A 22874-nucleotide genomic window follows, 5' to 3' on the forward strand; every position below is an offset into this window, starting at 1 on the left:
AATTTTCGAAATAATCCCTGTACGTACAGGGATTTTTTCGAAAAATGGCAAAGATTGGCACTTTTTAAAATTCTATTATTATGCAATAATATTGCTATTTATGCGGATGTATTGCTTTATTTTCATATTATAGACCTATAGTGACGATTTAAGTCCAAAAATAAAAGGGTCGAAATTTGGCAATTTTTCGAAAAAAATCCCTGTACTATACTGCCCTGCTCATGAAAGAACGACTCAATTGACACATTTTTCAAAAATCACTTTTTTAGCTTTTTGGGCTATTTAGGGAATGATACACCTTGTGGTATATTCAGATATTCAAAATTTTAACTAGAAATATAAAATTTAAAAATCAAAATACCACTCAATTACAAGTGTGTGTTACTATTGTCACCAACGTCTAACTCAACTACAAATGCCATGAAAGACTCACTCAATTGACATATTAAGACCTATTATGTCATAGGAAACCCATTCAAGTGCACAACAATGTTTATTATGCTATAATATAATAATTATAATTGACATGCGCAGAACCCATTATTTGCCTATGCGCATGTTTATTAGGCTATAGTAACCATTTATGTCAAAAAATAAAAGGGTCGAAAATCTGCAATTTTTCGAAAATTTCCCTGTACTATAGTACAGGGATTTTTCAAAAAATGGAAAATTTTCGACCTTTTTATTTTTAGATAAAACTGGTTACTATAGCACAATTGACATGCGCAGAACCCATTATTCGCCTCTGCGCATGTTTATTATGCTATAGTAACCATTTATGTCAAAACTGGTTACTATAGCACAATTGACATGCGCAGAACCCATTATTCGTCTCTGCGCACGTTTATTATGCTATAGTAACCATTTATGTCAAAAAATAAAAGGGTCGAAAATCGACCATTTTTCGAAAATTTCCCTGTACTATAGTACAGGGATTTTTCAAAAAATGGCAAATTTTCGACCTTTGTATTTTTCGATAAAACTGGTTACTATAGCACAATTGAAATGCGCAGAACCCATTATTTGCCTATGCGCATGTTTATTAGGCTATAGTAACCATTTATGTCAAAAAATAAAAGGGTCGAAAATCGGCAATTTTTCGAAAATTTCCCTGTACTATAGTACAGGGATTTTTCAAAAAATGGCTAATTTTCGACCTTTTTATTTTTAGATAAAACTGGTTACTATAGCACAATTGACATGCGCAGAACCAATTATTCGCCTCTGCGCATGTTTATTATGCTATAGTAACCATTTATGTCAAAACTGGTTACTATAGCACAATTGACATGCGCAGAACCCATTATTCGTCTCTGCGCACGTTTATTATGCTATAGTAACCATTTATGTCAAAAAATAAAAGGGTCGAAAATTTACCATTTTTCGAAAATTTCCCTGTACTATAGTACAGGGATTTTTCAAAAAATGGCAAATTTTCGACCTTTGTATTTTTAGATAAAACTGGTTACTATAGCACAATTGACATGCGCAGAACCCATTATTTGCCTATGCGCATGTTTATTAGGCTATAGTAACCATTTATGTCAAAAAATAAAAGGGTCGAAAATCTGCAATTTTTCGAAAATTTCCCTGTACTATAGTACAGAGATTTTTCAAAAAATGGCAAATTTTCGACCTTTTTATTTTTAGATAAAACTGGTTACTATAGCACAATTGACATGCGCAGAACCCATTATTTGCCTCTGCGCATGTTTATTAGGCTATAGTAACCATTTATGTCAAAAAATAAAAGGGTCGAAAATCTGCAATTTTTCGAAAATTTCCCTGTACTATAGTACAGAGATTTTTCAAAAAATGGCAAATTTTCGACCTTTTTATTTTTAGATAAAACTGGTTACTATAGCACAATTGACATGCGCAGAACCCATTATTCGGCGCTGCGCATGTTTATTAGGCTATAGTAACCATTTATGTCAAAACTGGTTACTATAACACAATTGACATGCGCAGAACCCATTATTTGTCTCTGTGCATGTTTATTATGCGATGGTAACCATTTATGTCAAAAAATAAAAGGGTCGAAAATCGGTCATTTTTCAAAAAATGGCAAATTTTCGACCTTTTTATTTTTAGATAAAACTGGTTACTATAGCACAATTGACATGCGCAGAACTCATTATTTGCCTCTGCGCATGTTTATTATGCTATAGTAACCATTTATGTCAAAACTGGTTACTATAGCACAATTGACATGCGCAGAACCCATTATTCGTCTCTGCGCACATTTATTATGCTATAGTAACCATTTATGTCAAAAAATAAAAGGGTCGAAAATTGTCCATTTTTCGAAAATTTCCCTGTACTATAGTACAGGGATTTTTCAAAAAATGGCAAATTTTCGACCTTTGTATTTTTCGATAAAACTGGTTACTATAGCACAATTGACATGCGCAGAACCCATTATTTGCCTATGCGTATGTTTATTAGGCTATAGTAACCATTTATGTCAAAAAATAAAAGGGTCGAAAATCGGCAATTTTTCGAAAATTTCCCTTTACTATAGTACAGGGATTTTTCAAAAAATGGCAAATTTTCGACCTTTTTATTTTTAGATAAAACTGGTTACTATAGCACAATTGACATGCGCAGAACCCATTATTCGCCTCTGCGCATGTTTATTATGCTATAGTAACCATTTATGTCAAAACTGGTTACTATAGCACAATTGACATGCGCAGAACCCATTATTCGTCTCTGCGCACGTTTATTATGCTATAGTAACCATTTATGTCAAAAAATAAAAGGGTCGAAAATTGTCCATTTTTCGAAAATTTCCCTGTACTATAGTACAGGGATTTTTCAAAAAATGGCAAATTTTCGACCTTTGTATTTTTCGATAAAACTGGTTACTATAGCACAATTGACATGCGCAGAACCCATTATTTGCCTATGCGTATGTTTATTAGGCTATAGTAACCATTTATGTCAAAAAATAAAAGGGTCGAAAATCGGCAATTTTTCGAAAATTTCCCTTTACTATAGTACAGGGATTTTTCAAAAAATGGCAAATTTTCGACCTTTTTATTTTTAGATAAAACTGGTTACTATAGCACAATTGACATGCGCAGAACCCATTATTCGCCTCTGCGCATGTTTATTATGCTATAGTAACCATTTATGTCAAAACTGGTTACTATAGCACAATTGACATGCGCAGAACCCATTATTCGTCTCTGCGCACGTTTATTATGCTATAGTAACCATTTATGTCAAAAAATAAAAGGGTCGAAAATCGACCATTTTTCGAAAATTTCCCTGTACTATAGTACAGGGATTTTTCAAAAAATGGCAAATTTTCGACCTTTGTATTTTTCGATAAAACTGGTTACTATAGCACAATTGAAATGCGCAGAACCCATTATTTGCCTATGCGCATGTTTATTAGGCTATAGTAACCATTTATGTCAAAAAATAAAAGGGTCGAAAATCGGCAATTTTTCGAAAATTTCCCTGTACTATAGTACAGGGATTTTTCAAAAAATGGCTAATTTTCGACCTTTTTATTTTTAGATAAAACTGGTTACTATAGCACAATTGACATGCGCAGAACCAATTATTCGCCTCTGCGCATGTTTATTATGCTATAGTAACCATTTATGTCAAAACTGGTTACTATAGCACAATTGACATGCGCAGAACCCATTATTCGTCTCTGCGCACGTTTTTTATGCTATAGTAACCATTTATGTCAAAAAATAAAAGGGTCGAAAATTTACCATTTTTCGAAAATTTCCCTGTACTATAGTACAGGGATTTTTCAAAAAATGGCAAATTTTCGACCTTTTTATTTTTAGATAAAACTGGTTACTATAGCACAATTGACATGCGCAGAACCCATTATTCGCCTCTGCGCATGTTTATTATGCTATAGTAACCATTTATGTCAAAACTGGTTACTATAGCACAATTGACATGCGCAGAACCCATTATTCGTCTCTGCGCACATTTATTATGCTATAGTAACCATTTATGTCAAAAAATAAAAGGGTCGAAAATTGACAATTTTTCGAAAATTTCCCTGTACTTATAGTACAGGGATTTTTCAAAAAAATGGCAAATTTTCGACTTTTTTATTTTTCGACAAAACTGGTTACTATAGCACAATTGACATGCGCAGAACCCATTATTTGCCTATGCGCATGTTTATTAGGCTATAGTAACCATTTATGTCAAAAAATAAAAGGGTCGAAAATCGGCAATTTTTCGAAAATTTCCCTGTACTATAGTACAGGGATTTTTCGAAAAATGGAAAATTTTCGACCTTTTTATTTTTAGATAAAACTGGTTACTATAGCACAATTGACATGCGCAGAACCCATTATTCGCCTCTGCGCATGTTTATTATGATATGGTAACCATTTATGTCAAAACTGGTTACTATAGCACAATTGACATGCGCAGAACCCATTATTCGTCTCGGCGCACATTTATTATGCTATAGTAACCATTTATGTCAAAAAATAAAAGGGTCGAAAATTGACCATTTTTTGAAAATTTCCCTGTACTATAGTACAGAGATTTTTCAAAAAATGGCAAATTTTTGACCTTTGTATTTTTCGATAAAACTGGTTACTATAGCACAATTGAAATGCGCAGAACCCATTATTTGCCTATGCGCATGTTTATTAGGCTATAGTAACCATTTATGTCAAAAAATAAAAGGGTCGAAAATCGGCAATTTTTCGAAGATTTCCCTGTACTATAGTACAGGGATTTTTCAAAAAATGGCAAATTTTCGACCTTTTTATTTTTAGATAAAACTGGTTACTATAGCACAATTGACATGCGCAGAACCAATTATTCGCCTCTGCCCATGTTTATTATGCTATAGTAACCATTTATGTCAAAACTGGTTACTATAGCACAATTGACATGCGCAGAACCCATTATTCGTCTCTGCGCACGTTTATTATGCTATAGTAACCATTTATGTCAAAAGTGGTTATTATATAACACCTATATAAATTCCTGTCATTTGATTGGACGAATGTGGGTCACATGGCGTGCAATAGTACGCACTATTCAACGATCGTTAAATAGTACTTTTTGAAACATTTTTGTGTACGAAAAAAAAAAACGTCTCGCGGATGAAAAAAAATCTAGTACACAAATTATCCTATGATATGGCTATGTACTGTGAAATACAACAGCGCCACCTGTCGTCTGGTTTCATTTGTAAACACCACCGCGAGATATGCAACAGCAGCAGATATTTGTGTACGATTTGGACATTATGTACTAATTTCATTCAAAAAGGCATTTAAATTAGCTTTAGATCGTTTTTAGGATTTTGATTAATTAATGGGGACATCCCTACAAGACGTGGAATTGTTGGAAAAACCATAATTAGCTTAGATAAGTTCCAATTGTCTGTCGAAGTTTTGCCTTTCAGCCAAGCTAGTACTAGGCTACTAGGTCTAGCCTAGGCCATGCTAGTATTAGGCTAGGCCTAGCCTAGGCGTTTTAGCCTTGCTAGGCCTAGGATTGTTTGGTCGTTTGTTGACATAATTAACACAAAAGTAGGTGTGTTTACGAAATCCATATAAATATAACATTAAATATAACATTATTAAAAACCAAATGTTACTGTTTTTAATCAAATGTGTGTGAATGAAATGTAGTATTAGCTTTGGCTAGGGCTACCTTTTATTTGATTCAAATAACTAGAATTTATTTAGATGTTATATAAAACAAATAATGAATGTTTTGTATTCGTGTAATGGTACAAATAATGGCACTTGGTGAATGATGAAAGGTTATATCAACTCGGCTTTGCCTCGTTGATATAACCTTTCATCATTCACCTCGTGCCATTATTTGTACCATTGCACTCATAAACATTCATTATTTGTATACTATAGCACAATTGACATGCGCAGAACCCATTATTCGCCTCTGCGCATGTTTATGGTAACCATTTATGTCAAAACTGGTTACTATAGCACAATTGACATGCGCAGAACCCATTATTCGTCTCTGTGCACGTTTATTATGCTATAGTAACCATTTATGTCAAAAAATAAAAGGGTCGAAAATCGGCCATTTTTCGAAAATTTTTATGTACTATACTACAGGGATTTTTCAAAGAATGGCAAATTTTCGACCATTGTATTTTTCGATAAAACTGGTTACTATAGCACAATTGACATGCGCAGAACCCATTATTCGTCTCTGCGCATGTTTATTATGCTATAGTAACCATTTATGTCAAAAAATAAAAGGGTCGAAAATCGGCAATTTTTCGAAAATTTCCCTGTACTATAGTACAGGGATTTTTAAAAAAATGGCAAATTTTCGACCTTTTTATTTTTAGATAAAACTGGTTACTATAGCACAATTGACATGCGCAGAACCCATTATTCGCCTCTGCGCATGTTTATTATGCTATAGTAACCATTTATGTCAAAACTGGTTACTATAGCACAATTGACATGCGCAGAACCCATTATTCGTCTCTGCGCACATTTATTATGCTATAGTAACCATTTATGTCAAAAAATAAAAGGGTCGAAAATTGACAATTTTTCGAAAATTTCCTTTACTATAGTACAGGGATTTTTCAAAAAATGGCAAATTTTCGACTTTTTTATTTTTCGATAAAACTGGTTACTATAGCACAATTGACATGCGTAGAATCCATTATTCTCCTCTGCGCATGTTTATTATGCTATAGTAACCATTTATGTCAAAAAATAAAAGGGTCGAAAATCGGCCATTTTTCGAAAATTTCCCTGTACTATAGTACAGGGATTTTTTTTTTAAATGGCCAATTTTCGACCTTTTTTTTCCATCCTCAATACATTCTATAGGATGCTAGATAGGCAATAAATATTGATACATTATTTCACAGTAATTGAATTTTCAACAGTTCGGGCTGTCTATATTTGACTGTAATACAATACAATTTAATATTCAAAATTACTATTAAAAATATTGGTCCTGCATAAACTTAAACAAAACAGAATCTACTTTTTGCATGGGCTAGCTAGCATTGGAAGTGTAAATAAACACCATCTTATTCACCTGATTTTGTGTGATGATGTGTGACCAGCATTCTAACACTATTCTGCGGCGGCCATGATGGTATTATGTGTCAAATACTATTGCGTTTTATCCACCAGCATTCTAACACTATCCTGCGACGGCCATGATGGTATTATGTGTCAAATACTATTGCGTTTCATCCACCAGCATTCTAACACTATCCTGCGCCGGCCATGATGGAACTTCATTTACAGTTTGGTCAGTGTTCTGAGATGATGAAGTGTTTGATTGGACCGTCACTATTGTTTGGCTTGCTGATTGGTGGACAGACTGTCGAATGTTCCTTTCCATTATAAGCTGTTCTGTTAGCTCTACGCTCTCATAGCGAACTGTTTGTAAGCGATATAATCCATCGTCATATAATTTGTATCTATAGAAACATAATCAGATATTACAAGACCGTTTTATTCGACAACTTTACATTCTACAAATCACTATTTGAGTAGACAAGCTTCATAACTTTGTAAAAACAAATATTTATTATTTCACAACTGATTAAAATTATGGTAAAAAAATATATATTATTATAATACAATCATATTAGTAAAATATACTTTAGTAATTATTTTCTGTTTATTTTTTTGTCTTCCAAAATGGCGTCCAAGTTATTTTTGGGCTGAGGAAGTGTTTGCACAGTGCCACCGAGCCATATCTACACTCTTTGAGGTTTATAGACACAACTTTGCACTGATTACTAGCTGCATTATTATGGGAGTATGTTTCCATACGTGTTTGATCCAAAAAATGACCATGGTAATAATGTGCAGCTAGTTGAGCGCTTGCTTATATGCGATATATAAGAATCAACTATTATTATATTATATATAATTATTATATCTGCAGCTGTTAAAATCATGACTGACCTACCTAAATCTACTATGTCCTGCTGGCCATTTCAGCTTGTGCACTCCTTTTAGATGCTTTGTTAGTCCAAACCCTCTTGTGTAAATCTTATCACATAGATGACAACTATAACATGCTTTGCCGTTTAACTGAAAATAACAAAGAAAGATTTCAGATGACATAACAACAAATTAAAAGAAAACAAATCGGATTGGAGAAATGTCATAGAAAGCTGGAAAGCAATTTACAATATATATAACTTTATTCACAATCTCAGATAATACAAAGTACATGCAAAATTAATTGAGGTTGTGGACGGGGTTAAGCTGTAAGCTAATGCTTTAGACGCAAAGCCCCTTAAAACGAGAGAGAAAAAAAAAAAAAAAAATTTAGATTTATTATAGAATTGAGTAAGGGTTTTTAGAATATTGTTAAAGAATTGTCCAGTGAATAAGTCATCTAAGGTTTGCAGTACAAGTTAGGAATGTCTAAACGTTTCGGTTTTTTATGCTACAGCGCCATCTTCTTCTAGGCAGGTAAAGAAGATAGTTGTTACAGACAATCTAAGCTTGACTTTATTTTGGAAACGCCCGGTGTAGAGCGCCGATGCGTACCTTATGGACGCTTGTAATATGACTTTGTAGCGTCGATAGCGTGGTGCTTCGGAATTTGCAAACTTCAAAGCAACACTCATAGATTGGTTGTTGGTTGTGACAGTCCAGATGATACCGTAGGGCTGACATAGTCTTAAAACTAAAACATTAAAATAAACAATTTGTAAATGGTTTCAAATTTATATCGCAATTGTAATCCAGCCCCAACAGCATTGTTATTTTTTTCAGTGCTTATTTTATTTGTATCTCCATTGAGATCCAGCCACTGATACCCACAGCATTGTCATTTTTCAGTGCTTATTTCATTTGTATCTCCATTGAGATCCAGCCACTGATACCCACAGCATTGTCATTTTTCAGTGCTTATTTTATTTGTATCTCCATTGAGATCCAGCCACCGATACCCACAGCATTGTCATTTTTCAGTCCTACAATTTGACCAATCATATTTTCATGTTATGTTCAAGTACAACCACAATTGTCAAACTTACGATAGATCGCAGTATTGGCAAGGAAAAGGTTTTTCATTCGAATGTCTCCATCGTATATGTTTGAGAACTCCAGATGGGGCAGGACACGTCATTTCACAATGAGGACATTTGTAATTGTTAACTGTAAGAAAAAAAAATTAATTAGAGAAAATGTTATTATTTTCATTTATATCACCTTGATCCTTGTCATTTGTTTGGAGGATTGAGGGTCACATATAGTCAATAATTCATTAATACTAGCTTGAACTTATGCGACATGAAGAGTGCATTTTGTTTTACTTACTATGTGATCTGATATGGTCTCTAAGAAGCCTCTCGGTGGCATACACCTTGGAACAATGTGAACATTGGTACTGTTGAACTGTAAATGAAAAATATGCAGAAACCGTTACCAAGAATCTATGTTACAATAAGTACCTACATTACATTAATTTCCTACGACATTATATTAAAAACATGCACTACATTAATTTAAATTTATAAATAAACATACATTAAATTACCAGTCTTCTCAGATAAGGACATAAAGCTGGAGGTCCAGTGTACACATCTGGCTTGTGTGCACTTTAAAGAACATAGTACCCCGGTGTATTGGTCCATTCAGTCGTTGTGGACAGACGAACGGGCACTGATTGGTGGCAGCTCTCGACAGTAGGCTGCAAGTCGCAGGTTATTGCCCCCCCCCCCCATTTACGTTTAATTGACCTACGTTCGATGGCTACTTGACGATGTAAATGATCAAAGAACTTGCTGCGATTTGAGAACAGTGATCCGCACACAACACATGCATACTGCTTGGCTTGTGTATGGCTTCGTATGTGATCTTGTAATTTAAACTTGGTCTTAGTAACAGATAGACAATCTAAAGACAGTTAAAAAAGTTATAGATTAATTCTTTGAAAATCCAAATTGTAAAAGTAAATCTTTTTAAAGATTTATTAACAACAAGTTGTATCATGTAAATCTCATAATATGGTTACCCGACAATCTAAGGGAAAGGATTGGGCAGGAGCCAGCGGATATAGGGATTGTTAAAAGGAAATGGACACACACTGAGAAAACTACCATTATCAGGAAGCACGCCCAATAAGCACATTGATGAGACAACTTGGAACAGTGTGAAACAAAACAAAAAAGTGGAATTGCAACAGCTATAGCCAGTGGAGCAGTAGCCTTCAACTATGTTTGCTCATAAATAGAAGAAGAACTTGATAAGGAAGTCAAGAATGTTAGGAAGAGGTGGAACTTCCCCAATATGGGACACCTTTGGGCTGTAACTGTAAACATAAAGGAATAGATATTTTGTTTACATACCTTGCCATTTGCAGTAATGTGTTTCTTTCTTTTTGTCATCAATCACTGGTGAACTATCAAGACAATGGTACTCAACATGCACATGAAACGATTCTGGGTTGTCGGTTACAAACTAAACAAAACACAATTTATCAATAAATTTATTAATAACGTTGTGATCACACGATCAAAACGGTACTGGGTATGATCAAAGAATATATATCACAAGAATGAGTATTCCGCGATTTTTGCATGAGAAATTTGTAACAGAGAGTTCCAGTGAGTGATGCCCGCCCTCATAAGGGCGGATGTATACATACTAAATAAGACTTGATTTAATAGACATGATACGTGCCACATTAAATAGAATTATGATGATAGTTTTTGCAATTGTAAACTATTTTATAATACATATTTATTAACAAACTAGTGTTTATTCACTTTTACAAACAATTATTTACTAACATGCTAAGTTAGTTCACAAAAAAGGCCTAACACAGCAACACCAAAAATCAACGAATATTACTCAGCACGGCCTATTCTTTACCATTGCCGTGTACTACTCTACGCCCGGTAAATTAAGTATTGTTTTTATGATATAAATTAGTATAAAACACATGAGAAAATGTTAAATGTCATTAACATTTATTTGTTTTACCAGAAACAAGTTAAATATAGGAATATTATTAAACTATCCTTCGTGAAAACGCGTAAACACCAACACGCCCGGTCACGCTATCGTAGCGCCCGGTTGATAAAGCAAACTGTTTATACGGCAGTTTTTACTAAATAAATTGCATAAAACGAACAATTAAATATCCAAATAGTATTTAACATGATGTTGGCATGTAGTTGATAACATTTTTATCATCGGAAAATACTCCGGTGGTCCAGCCTTTGATTAGTGAAACCTTCACCAAAAGTTGTATACATCCCAGATACATCCACACTTATGGCGGCGCCCTACCACATGGACAATATTACTGTTACAGGGAAAATCGCGGATTACTCATTCTTGTGATATATATTCTTTGGTATGATCAACTAGCGTTCATGTTCCCACCTCGTCATGTATTCATAGAAGTACAATCTGTAGCGACTATAGAATGAACCTGGGACTTGACTTTCTTCGACTTTTAAATAATCAATATGATATTGAAAAGAGAAACAATTAATCTTGTTTTATTGCAGTATTTTGTTTCCCAAATTGGAATACTTTGCAAAGAAGCATCAAAATAAAAAAGTATAAATTCCTATTGCAATGTTTTAAAATACTAACGTCACAATTCTGCCAACCACATTTAAAACTTTGCGGTAGATCTGGAATTAAGTTAGCGCCGTGTGAATCCAACTTGCACAATGCCTTGCCCATCTTCTCTCGCTCCTGATGGCCCCACCATTTTAATTTGGTATGGTACGCATGAAAATAAAGATGTCGAAGAAGAGGTATTGGTCCATTTGTGACAAACCCACAGCTTCTCCACAAACAGTGGTACTCAACAGTCCCTAAATAACAAGAATAAATCAGTTATTTATAATTTCCAACGTTTTCAGACTTTAAAAGTTGTTGGGACTTATAAATATATTGATTCAACCAATATATTAACAATAAATAACATTTTACAATGATACTACTGAGGAAGGGTTAGAGTTACACAATTTTTTTTAGTTTGTTTTAATATACCTTCAATAACAATGTCAAAGTTCATATAGTTGTCAGGCGTTATTCCTTTTGGAAGGAATTCTAACATATGTATCTGAATGTGTTTGATGTAAGATGCAACATTGTCAAATACTTGTTCGATGTTGCACCATTCACAGTGCAATTGCATTGGCCCTTTCTTTAGCGTCCGTGGCATGATCTGTATAAATAAAAATTATGAAAAAATGTAACAAATATTTACTGTCCCACTTTTAGAAGGCCTATAATAGATATGAATATTGGGTATAATAAATAAGTTAGTTAGTGCATATTATTAGTTTACTACCTAGGCCTACCTACCTAGGCTAACTAGAGAGTAGTAAAGCCTTAGTAAAGGACTAGGCATAGGATCAGATGCCTACTACTAGACAGCCTAGCTAGTAGCTAGGGAGGCCTACATTAGCTAGGCACAGGTCGAGTAACCACAAACAAGGCTACACTTTATTATCCTCAGTGGCACACTGGTTGAAAAGCCCTATCTCGGCTACTCTACTTTTTCTTTTGACCGTTGCTAGCTAGGCCTAGCTACTATACTAGTAGGGCCCTACTAGCTAGGCCTAGGCTAGGCTAGGCCTACTCTAGACTAGCCTAGGCTAGTTAGGCCTAACTAAAACTTAAAAGGCCTACACAGTACAGAACATAAAATAGCTAATTAAACTAATTGACTTGTTAAATTATAATGTAATTTTATTAACAAATGAAGTTCTACTAAGTACAATTCACGGAATGATTTTTCAAAATCACCTTTTTTAAATCGAAGGCCTAAACTTTACTAAACTCTCGCACTCCGCAGCTAATGTGTCGCGGGAAATGTTCTTTCCCGATTATATTTTTGTTTTTGAAAAGACGAGCGCCTCCTAATTTTGCCAGAGTGCACAATTTAAGATACAATAACTAAAACAATTACACTTTATGTTTTTGCATTATATTATTAATCATATAATAATTTAATAAACAATATATATATTTATTTGTATTTAACATGTAAAAATTAAAAAAAATAACACCGATTGTTTTATTCCTGAATTGGACAACAGACAAACCGTGGCAATTTTTTATTCACGTGTGACCTACTACGCATGTGCATAACCCTCTTAATCGTCGCGATCAAAAGCACGATGGTTAGTTTTAATTTTGCTCTAATAATTTACACAATTATCGACATTTTACAAGCTATTTAAGAATAAAAATATCAGTATATGATTTATATAAATATTAATCTTATTGTAATTCTAAGTTAAATTAGTAAAGAAGGCGTTTTATCTGGAAATATGTAGTGTTTCGCTGTGTGGCTGTGTCGGCCGTTTGTGCCTTTTTGGTCTATTCCTCACTAGCCTTTTAGGCCTACACTACACAGTGTGTCGCGGAGAGAGCGTTGGTTGTGTGGTAGCATAGCCGGCCATGATGTAGGCCTAGAGAAGACACACATAAAGTGTGATCATTCTTAATATTCCATAATGATAGTGATACCATAACATATAATACATTAACAAAAAGTAGTACTAATTTATTAAAAGTAATTGAAGTTATATATAATTACCCTGCATTTTTTTTTAGCCACCAAAACAGCAACAGAAGGGAGGAACTTCCAAGAAGTCTGACAAGCCAAAGAGCTCTGGCGGAAAGGCCAAAAAGAAGGCGAGTGATTTCCCAACGCAATATGATATTTAATTTTCCCTTTTTATCATATTCATAAATAATAATTATATTTTAATGGTTTCATTCAACAGAAGTGGTCAAAAGGAAAGGTCAGGGATAAGCTCAACAATCTTGTGCTGTTTGACAAAGCAACTTATGATAAATTCTACAAAGAGGTACCAAGCTATAAGCTCATCACCCCATCTGTCGTGTCAGAAAGATTGAAGATCAGGGGATCCCTAGCAAGGAAAGCTCTTGAGGAAATGCTCAGAAAAGGTATGCAATAATTCACCCATGTTTCACAACCTATTAAATTTTAAATGTCATATTTAATTCTCGTAAAATATGCGTTTACTATATGTCGGTTTGTTTTGTTTTTATTTAGGGCTGATCAAGGAAGTAGTGAGACATCACTCGCAAGTTATTTACACAAGAAACACAAAAGCTGCCGATGAAGCATAATGAAATCATCCTGCTATGGCGCCCTCTCCAGATTTAACACAATGCTCAACGATTATAACTGGCATGCAATGCGATCTAAACTCAATGTCATGTGAAATATGTTTGGAATTGTTGTAAATAAACAAGCACAGTGATACGTAAAAACATTGAATGTCTTTATTTTGTTGTGTACTTATTGCTAATACAATTAGTCAACTGTCTGAAATAGTCGAAATAAAACAACATGCTCTACCTTCTTTTAAACATATTGTATATAATATTGTACATCTTAAATGCATTCAAGGTGGGACAAAATATAACTTACTCTGGTAAGAGAACCTTTATTTTAACGACCCAAATACAACAGTGTTGGAAAAATGGAATAAAATGAGGTCTAGTAATAAACGTAACATGGTGACCAGGGTGTACATGTTGATGACGTCAAGTAGTACACGTATCTGGTGACCAGAGTGTACATGTCGATGACGTCAAGTAGTACACGTATCTGGTGACCAGGGTGTACATGTCGATGACGTCAAGTAGTACACGTATCTGGTGACCAGGGTGTACATTTCGATGACGTCAAGTAGTACACGTATCTGGTGACAAGGGTGTACATGTCGATGACGTCAAGTAGTACACGCATCTGGTGACCAGGGTGTACATGTCGATGACGTCAAGTAGTACACGCATCTGGTGACCAGGGTGTACATGTCGATGACGTCAAGTAGTACACGCATCTGGTGACCAGGGTGTACATGTCGATGACGTCAAGTAGTACACGCATCTGGTGACCAGAGTGTACATGTCGATGACGTCAACTAGTAAAGGTATCTGGTGACCAGAGTGTACATGTCGATGACGTCAACCAGTAAACGTATCTGGTGACCAAGGTGCACGTCGATTACGTCAAGTAGTAAACATATCGGTTCACCAGAGTCTATGTCGATGAAGTCAACCAGTACACGTATCTGGTGATCAGAGTGCATGTCGATGACGTCAAGTAGGCCTAGTGCACGTATCTGTTGACCAGAGTGTACGTCGATGACGTCAAATAATAAACGTATCTGAGGACCAGGTTGTACATGTCGATGACGTAAAGTAGTAAACGTATCTGGTGACCAGGTGTACATGTCGATGACGTCAAGTAGTACACATATCTGGTGACCAGGGTGAACGTCAATGACGTCAAATAGTAAACGTATCTGGTGACCAGGGTGCACGTGTTGGGAAGAGTGATGGTGGTGGCGGTTTGATTTCACTCTCCTCTCCAACTTGCACTACCATTGCCATTCCTCTCTGGATAAAAGAAGAAAATGGTACAACGTATATTTAATCTTCAATTGATATATTTAAATTATTATTATTTTTTTAATTATTATTTTATTTTCTGTATTTCATAAAACCGTATACATTACTCATCTTGGTTACAATACAAAGTAATACAAAATAATAATAAAGTAACCTTTTCAAGTTACAAAACAGATTTCATTAAAAAAAAAAAAAGAATGATGCGAAATAAAAGTCTAACTATTTTAAATTTTCAATTTCTTTATATTAAGTTATTAATTGCATGATTATTTTTATAATTTTCAATACCAATAAATATCCTTTCTTTATCTAAAATCATTTTTCTTTTAAACTGTTATTTTCCTCCACATGATATCAATTACTTTGCATTCCACGAACATGTGTATTAAAGTTTGTTCTTTTTCTAAACAAAATTCACAACTTGGTGATTCAACAATTGATATCTTATGTGGAAAAGAGTTAGTATAAATGATACGGTGAATAAATTTATTTCTTTTTTTCTTTCTTTCTTTTTTGTTTATACACGTCTTAACACATTGTTTAGTATATATTTTTAAGTAGTTTTTATCAGCTACTGCTTTTACGCATTTTTTCGAGAGCTTTTCCAACTTTAGTAAGTCCTTGATTGACACCGAAGTGTTTAGGTGGTGTCGTGAATAATGTTGCCGGACTTGTATATGTTTGCAAACATGTTTCTTTGTTACGCCGAACAGCTGAATATAAACTACTTTAAAAATTGCAAAACGTTCGGCGTTTTTCAAAAATGTATAACATTTATTTTAGTTAAGATCATGGGACTGCTGGCTCCTGTAATCTTTTTAACTTTAGCTGTTCCTGACCAATTCTTCTCTGTATATTTTATGGGTCTTTTTTTGTCAAATACATGCAATGAAAAGAAAGTGACTACTAATCTGATCATGAAACATCCAGTAGCCTAAATTCAAGGTTCGTATAACAGCCATATGCTGGTACATTCACAGTATCTTTTACGACAGCGAACTCAGCCGAAATGTGGCTCAGATAATCTATGATAAAAATTAAGGCTTAATTTTTAAACAAGGCGTACATCATCAACCCTTCGTTCGGAACGCCCCTATTAATTTGTTACAGACAAATACCCATAGAGAGAGAATAGTGTAAAATAGGCCTATATAATATTAAAATGTATTAAGGCAACATTTTTCAGAGGAAAAATATATGTTTTAACATTGCAGCTCAGTCAACCCCTATTCAGGGACACCCATAATAGTTAAAAATATTTAGAACTTTGGTACACTATTCGCATAGAGTAAGTGATTGTCTCCCGGTGTCCTGATCTGGTAGGCGCGGCGCCGCACTGCTGGCTGCCGTGGGTCTGTATAGGGGCTAATCCTAATTTCCTCCTAAGCTAGAGGACAAATATAAATTATACCTTTACCTTTATCAGAATTAAGGTAAAGAATACCACCGGTATAAAAACATTAGAGAGTTTTGGAAAACTCACGCATGCGCATACGTATCTGCGTACGGATGTTCTCGCAAAAATGCATATTATTATAGTCATTTACATGCCAGTCACATATTGTTTTAAAGTATGTAGAAATTGACTTTTCAACATTAAAATTATTCAGATACTGGTAGGAAATAAAACAAAAACAATCGCAGCTAAAGAAAATTCAAACATCAGTAACAGTATTTTGCTGACGGAAACATACCATTGAGTCAGATATTGTTTTACAGTAATTTGTAAATTGAATATTCAACATTATTATTATTCAGATACTGGTATAGGAAACAAGAAACAAAGACCATTAAGTTGATAGCCTGTATATTAATTTCATTCCCGCCAATACCATTAAGGTGATAGTCTGCATATTAATCTCATACCCGCCATTACCTAGCTCATCGCCGTTTTCTAGTTTGACATCCTTCACTGCAAGAACTCTTAAATGAATGACCATGTAGGTGCATCGAGTGACTCACATTATCATTATTTAGAATAATAAAATCAACCACCTGTCGCAAAGAATTTTAAAAAAACTCTTAAAGTTCGTTAGTGCACAAATTGTATGAACGTCACTGCTCTGGTAGTGATTATGCCCAAATATGGTAGTGATGTGACATCATCGTGTCCATATATGGGCACAGCAAGTTTGATTTTTTTTTGTCTTGTGTGAGTTCATCTCACGTTTATTTAAATTCTCATTGGTGAATAATATTATATACATAAGTACATTTGTGACAATTAAAAGTAAGTGTTTAAAGTAGTTAAAATACAGGTATATTTACATAATAAGATGCTTGAATTCAGTATTAACCATATTTGTTTTCATTAAAATTTTAGATACAACAAGTTTGATAGTGTAGTTTTAGTCACGCTTAAAAAAACCCGCAATCAATAACTTAATTTTATCAAAATTCGTTAGCGACGCTAAAAACTAGAGTTGACGCAATTACCTGGTCGATTTTTACTTTCATAAAACTATTACTGTTGCATGTTTGCACACGGCGGCCGGGACCATAAAACGGTGCAGTTGGACTAGTGAAACGATGTTATTTATCTGATAACTGTTGATTTTAGCATCGGGGTATATTCTTCCGTCTTTGGATACGATATCGGTTAAACGAGATGTTAATACGACGATGCATTTGTCGTCGGCTATGTGCATACGGCTATCCAGAGGATCTGTACATAAAAAGTATAAATACCAAATCATCAAACCCATCAACAACTGCTCTCTTTATTTATTGTTTTAGCATTCTACTGTGTATTTATTGTCAGTCCGAGTCCGTATCACGTATTTCTAACTCAGCTGAACGCCATAAGACGACATACGCGCCGAGTATATAGCCGAATAGGGGGAAACTGCGGACCTTAGGGCTCAGCTGTCTGAGCTTATGTACAGGATAAAGTTGCTGTCAATGGTGTTTTTGTCATCCCCAATATGTACTGCTGCCATTAAAAAAAGATTCAACCTTGTATCGCTTCACATGAATAAACCCATTTGGGCGTGGCCCTAAAATTTTGCTGTTTGGCGCCCCGTACAGGATAAAGTTGCTGTCATTGGTGATGTAATCATTAGTAGCCCACTGCGAATGATATCCAAAAAAGTTTATCCTTGTATCGCTTCACATGAAAATAAATGCATTTTTCCACCCCTATGTTATGATCCCCACAGGCCCCATGTACAGGCTGTGACCCGGCAGCAATGTCGAATATTGCATCTCGCCCTAATACGCACCTAACTACATCATCAAACCTTTTGTATCTTTTCACATGAATAAATCTTCCGGCCGCCCGGTCTATAGCTTACCCGTGTAAAACACGATACATGTACGATTAGCACTATTCTATATTTATACATTTTCAACGCTACTGGTAGAATAAATGTACAGTGTGTGTACTATCTATTTGGAAATGGCTGACTGATCGATTGCCGCCTATTTGTAAACTTTTACCTACTTTAATTTCCATAACTTTATTTACTTTAATTAGCCTATGGTTATCAAACAACACAAATTGAATATATAAGACAAATACTGGTAGGCTGCCCATGACGACTGCTGGCAGATGTAATCAACTTTGCAAATCTTCTGTAATCTTTTCCATACTTCCTCTTCTTATACAAATGATTTATTCATTTTTCTTTATTTAAGCTCGCCCACCTCAAGATGTTTGCATCCGCCTTCATTCTCTGACTTATTATCATATTATTTTCATTGTATTTGCCCTTACATTTTTGTCAGAGTTTGTACATATTGTTATGAAAAAAAAATTATACAATGTCTATCATAAACATACATATAACAGCAGTAATGTTGAAGTAGAATTTAACTTTCGGCAAATCAAAATGACAGGATACGGCACAATGCAAACGTCAATTCACGCATGCTCCCATCGTCCAAATCCCTGTATTTTTCAGGAGCAATCTTGATGTTTTGAGACGACGACGAATGTGTATATAGTTTAGCGCTCAAATAAGATATACGCATGTGCAGTCTACAAGTATGTGGGCCTTAGTTCAACTTCAAAGTTTGTATTAATAAATATCATTAAATATAAAAAACTATAGCAGCAGTAGAGTGCGAATTAGTAAGGAGAGTAATTGCCAAACTAATTCCGTTGCGGTTTTGTTATAGACATGCCAATCCACAGTAATTAATAAGAAAATTATAAATACCAGGAGGTAGCATCAAATCACATGAATGTAAGAAAACCATTGGCTTAATAGTGTCACGTGATTATAGAATAGAATGTCAAATATTTTTTCTATGATGTTAATTTTACGAATGTGTTCCATTAACACATGTTGATCTTATTCCATTAGCAAATGTATTCGTGCCAATTGAGTAAGATAATGCATGTAGTACTCTGTTTTTACAACATTTGCTAACAACCGCCATTTCAAACCGATTTTATTTACATTTCATTCGAATGTAAAAATAATTACAATGTATAAATTAAAACATTTATATAGACTGTAAGCATTTTATTTCGACAGCCTGCAAGAAGAATGTTCCAAATGGATCTGACGTCAGTAATACTCAAAGGACAGTCTGCAAGAAGAATGTTCCAAATGGATCTGACGTCAGTAATACTCAAAGGACAGTCTGCAAGAAGAATGTTCCAAATGGATCTGACGTCAGTAATACTCAAAGGACAGCCTGCAAGAAGAATGTTCCAAATGGATCTGACGTCAGTAATATTCAAAGGACAGCCTGCAAGAAGAATGTTCCAAATGGATCTGACGTCAGTAATACTCAAAGGACAGCCTGCAAGAAGAATGTTCCAAATGAATCTGACGTCAGTAATACTCAAAGGACAGCCTGCAAGAAGAATGTTCCAAATGGATCTGACGTCAGTAATACTCAAAGGACAGTCTGCAAGAAGAATGTTCCAAATGGATCTGACGTCAGTAATACTCAAAGGACAGCCTGCAAGAAGAATGTTCCAAATGGATCTGACGTCAGTAATACTCAAAGGACAGCCTGCAAGAAAAATGTTCCAAATGGATCTGACGTCAGTAATACTCAAAGGACAGCCTGCAAGAAGAATGTTCTAAATGGATCTGACGTCAGTAATACTCAAAGGACAGTCTGCAAGAAGAATGTTCCAAATGGATCTGACGTCAGTAATACTCAAAGGACAGTCTGCAAGAAGAATGTTCCAAATGGATCTGACGTCAGTAATACTCAAAGGACAGCCTGCAAGAAGAATGTTCCAAATGGATCTGACGTCAGTAATACTCAAAGGACAGCCTGCAAGAAGAATGTTCTAAATGGATATGACGTCAGTAATACTCAAAGGACAGCCTGCAAGAAGAATGTTCAAAATGGACCTGACGTCAGTAATACTCAAAGGACAGTCTGCAAGAAGAATGTTCCAAATGGATCTGACGTCAGTAATACTCAAAGGACAGTCTGCAAGAAGAATGTTCCAAATGGATCTGACGTCAGTAATACTCAAAGGACAGCCTGCAAGAAGAATGTTTCAAATGGATCTGACGTCAGTAATACTCAAAGGACAGCCTGCAAGAAGAATGTTCCAAATGGATCTGACGTCAGTAATACTCAAAGGACAGTCTGCAAGAAAAATGTTCCAAATGGATCTGACGTCAGTAATATTCAAAGGACAGCCTGCAAGAAGAATGTTCCAAATGGATCTGACGTCAGTAATACTCAAAGGACAGTCTGCAAGAAGAATGTTCCAAATGGATCTGACGTCAGTAATACTCAAAGGAGAGCCTGCAAGAAGAATGTTCCAAATGGATCTGACGTCAGTAATACTCAAAGGACAGCCTGCAAGAAGAATGTTCCAAATGGATCTGACGTCAGTAATACTCAAAGGACAGTCTGCAAGAAGAATGTTCCAAATGGATCTGACGTCAGTAATACTCAAAGGACAGTCTGCAAGAAGAATGTTCCAAATGGATCTGACGTCAGTAATACTCAAAGGACAGCCTGCAAGAAGAATGTTCCAAATGGATCTGACGTCAGTAATACTCAAAGGACAGTCTGCAAGAAGAATGTTCCAAATGGATCTGACGTCAGTAATACTCAAAGGACAGTCTGCAAGAAGAATGTTCCAAATGGATCTGACGTCAGTAATACTCAAAGGACAGCCTGCAAGAAGAATGTTCCAAATGGATCTGACGTCAGTAATACTCAAAGGACAGTCTGCAAGAAGAATGTTCCAAATGGATCTGACGTCAGTAATACTCAAAAGACAGCCTGAAAGAAGAATGTTCCAAATGGATCTGACGTCAGTAATATTCAAAGGACAGTCTGCAAGAAGAATGTTCCAAATGGATCTGACGTCAGTAATACTCAAAGGACAGTCTGCAAGAAGAATGTTCCAAATGGATCTGACGTCAGTAATACTCAAAGGACAGCCTGCAAGAAGAATGTTCCAAATGGATCTGACGTCAGTAATACTCAAAGGACAGTCTGCAAGAAGAATGTTCCAAATGGATCTGACGTCAGTAATACTCAAAAGACAGCCTGAAAGAAGAATGTTCCAAATGGATCTGACGTCAGTAATATTCAAAGGACAGTCTGCAAGAAGAATGTTCCAAATGGATCTGACGTCAGTAATACTCAAAGGACAGCCTGCAAGAAGAATGTTCCAAATGGATCTGACGTCAGTAATACTCAAAGGACAGCCTGCAAGAAGAATGTTCCAAATGGATCTGACGTCAGTAATATTCAAAGGACAGCCTGCAAGAAGAATGTTCCAAATGGATCTGAAAAAGTGGTACGATAATAATTTATAAATACTGTATAACAAGACATATTAAAGTTTAAACATTTTGAAAATATCCATTTTTTTAAATTTATTTTCATTATAGTATAACTAATATTATACGATAAAAATGTGCTTATTTAAAGATGTATTGACCCCCAAAAACATGAAAAATTCAAATTAATTTTTAAAAAAAGACTTAAATTGGCGATTTCGTAGTTTCAATAAAGGTATTAAAAAAACCATAAAAAATAATGTTTATACTTATAAAAAGACAAAATAGGCGGTTAAATTCAACCAAAAAAAACCACTGACTATTTTTTGCTTTAGTTTTTAGGTCAATAATTTGTTTTTACCCAATTTTTGGTCAAAACACTAGACAACGTTACTTCAATTTTATCGATAAACTTGGACAAAACCGCAATATAAATATTTCACTAATTGTTAAAACTCATCGATCGACGACTTTATAGGTTTAATCCAAAGCTTGGGATGCAAAGAAAAGAAAGGATTTGTCCTGGGACCATCCTGTTTCTCATTTTCATAAATGATATTTCGCAGTCTATAGTAAATGGAACTTGCAGCGTTTTTGCTGATGATGTTGTGGTTTACACCTCAGGTGATACTGCTAAGATAGTAAATGATTCATTAAAAATAATTATTGATAACATTGGTAAATGGTATGATGACAACCACCTCTCTATAAATACTGAAACAACAAAGGTTATGTTACTAAGAAACAATCATACAGCTGA

General features: G+C 34.9%; 3 protein-coding genes across 5 annotated transcripts in view; 1 reads left to right on the top strand and 2 right to left on the bottom strand.

Annotated features, from left to right (window-relative positions):
• Positions 1-6900: 6900 nt before the first annotated feature.
• On the bottom strand, positions 6901-12787 carry LOC140056351 (histone H4 transcription factor-like). The gene is made up of 10 exons (XM_072101698.1): positions 12753-12787; positions 11991-12168; positions 11586-11812; positions 10328-10439; positions 9723-9875; positions 9297-9374; positions 9014-9134; positions 8523-8661; positions 7933-8057; positions 6901-7435 (listed from the first exon to the last, which is right to left on the bottom strand). Exons 2-10 carry the CDS (start codon positions 12163-12165, stop codon positions 7192-7194), a joined length of 1374 nt encoding a protein of 457 aa, XP_071957799.1. The 5' UTR covers positions 12166-12168; positions 12753-12787; the 3' UTR covers positions 6901-7191.
• A 296-nt stretch (positions 12788-13083) lies between these two features.
• On the top strand, positions 13084-14252 carry LOC140056026 (small ribosomal subunit protein eS25-like). The gene is made up of 4 exons (XM_072101244.1): positions 13084-13129; positions 13566-13646; positions 13739-13922; positions 14032-14252. The coding sequence occupies exons 1-4, from the start codon at positions 13088-13090 to the stop codon at positions 14106-14108; spliced, it is 384 nt and encodes a 127-aa protein (XP_071957345.1). The 5' UTR covers positions 13084-13087; the 3' UTR covers positions 14109-14252.
• An 890-nt stretch (positions 14253-15142) lies between these two features.
• LOC140056021 (ubiquitin conjugation factor E4 A-like) overlaps positions 15143-22874 on the bottom strand; it is a 60411-nt gene continuing 52679 nt past the window's right edge. Inside the window, exons 18-19 of one of the 3 annotated variants that reach the window (XR_011846712.1) lie at positions 17275-17393; positions 15338-15386 (exon numbers count right to left, since the gene is read on the bottom strand). The gene's annotated coding sequence lies outside the window, so the exon portion shown is untranslated. Of the gene's footprint in view, positions 15387-17109; positions 17394-22874 lie in introns of those variants that run through there. The other 2 variants (XM_072101228.1, XM_072101229.1) reach the window with 2 other exon arrangements.

The sequence above is a fragment of the Antedon mediterranea genome, chromosome 8, assembly GCF_964355755.1.
Source record: "Antedon mediterranea chromosome 8, ecAntMedi1.1, whole genome shotgun sequence".
NCBI classification, from domain to species: Eukaryota; Metazoa; Echinodermata; class Crinoidea; order Comatulida; family Antedonidae; genus Antedon; species Antedon mediterranea.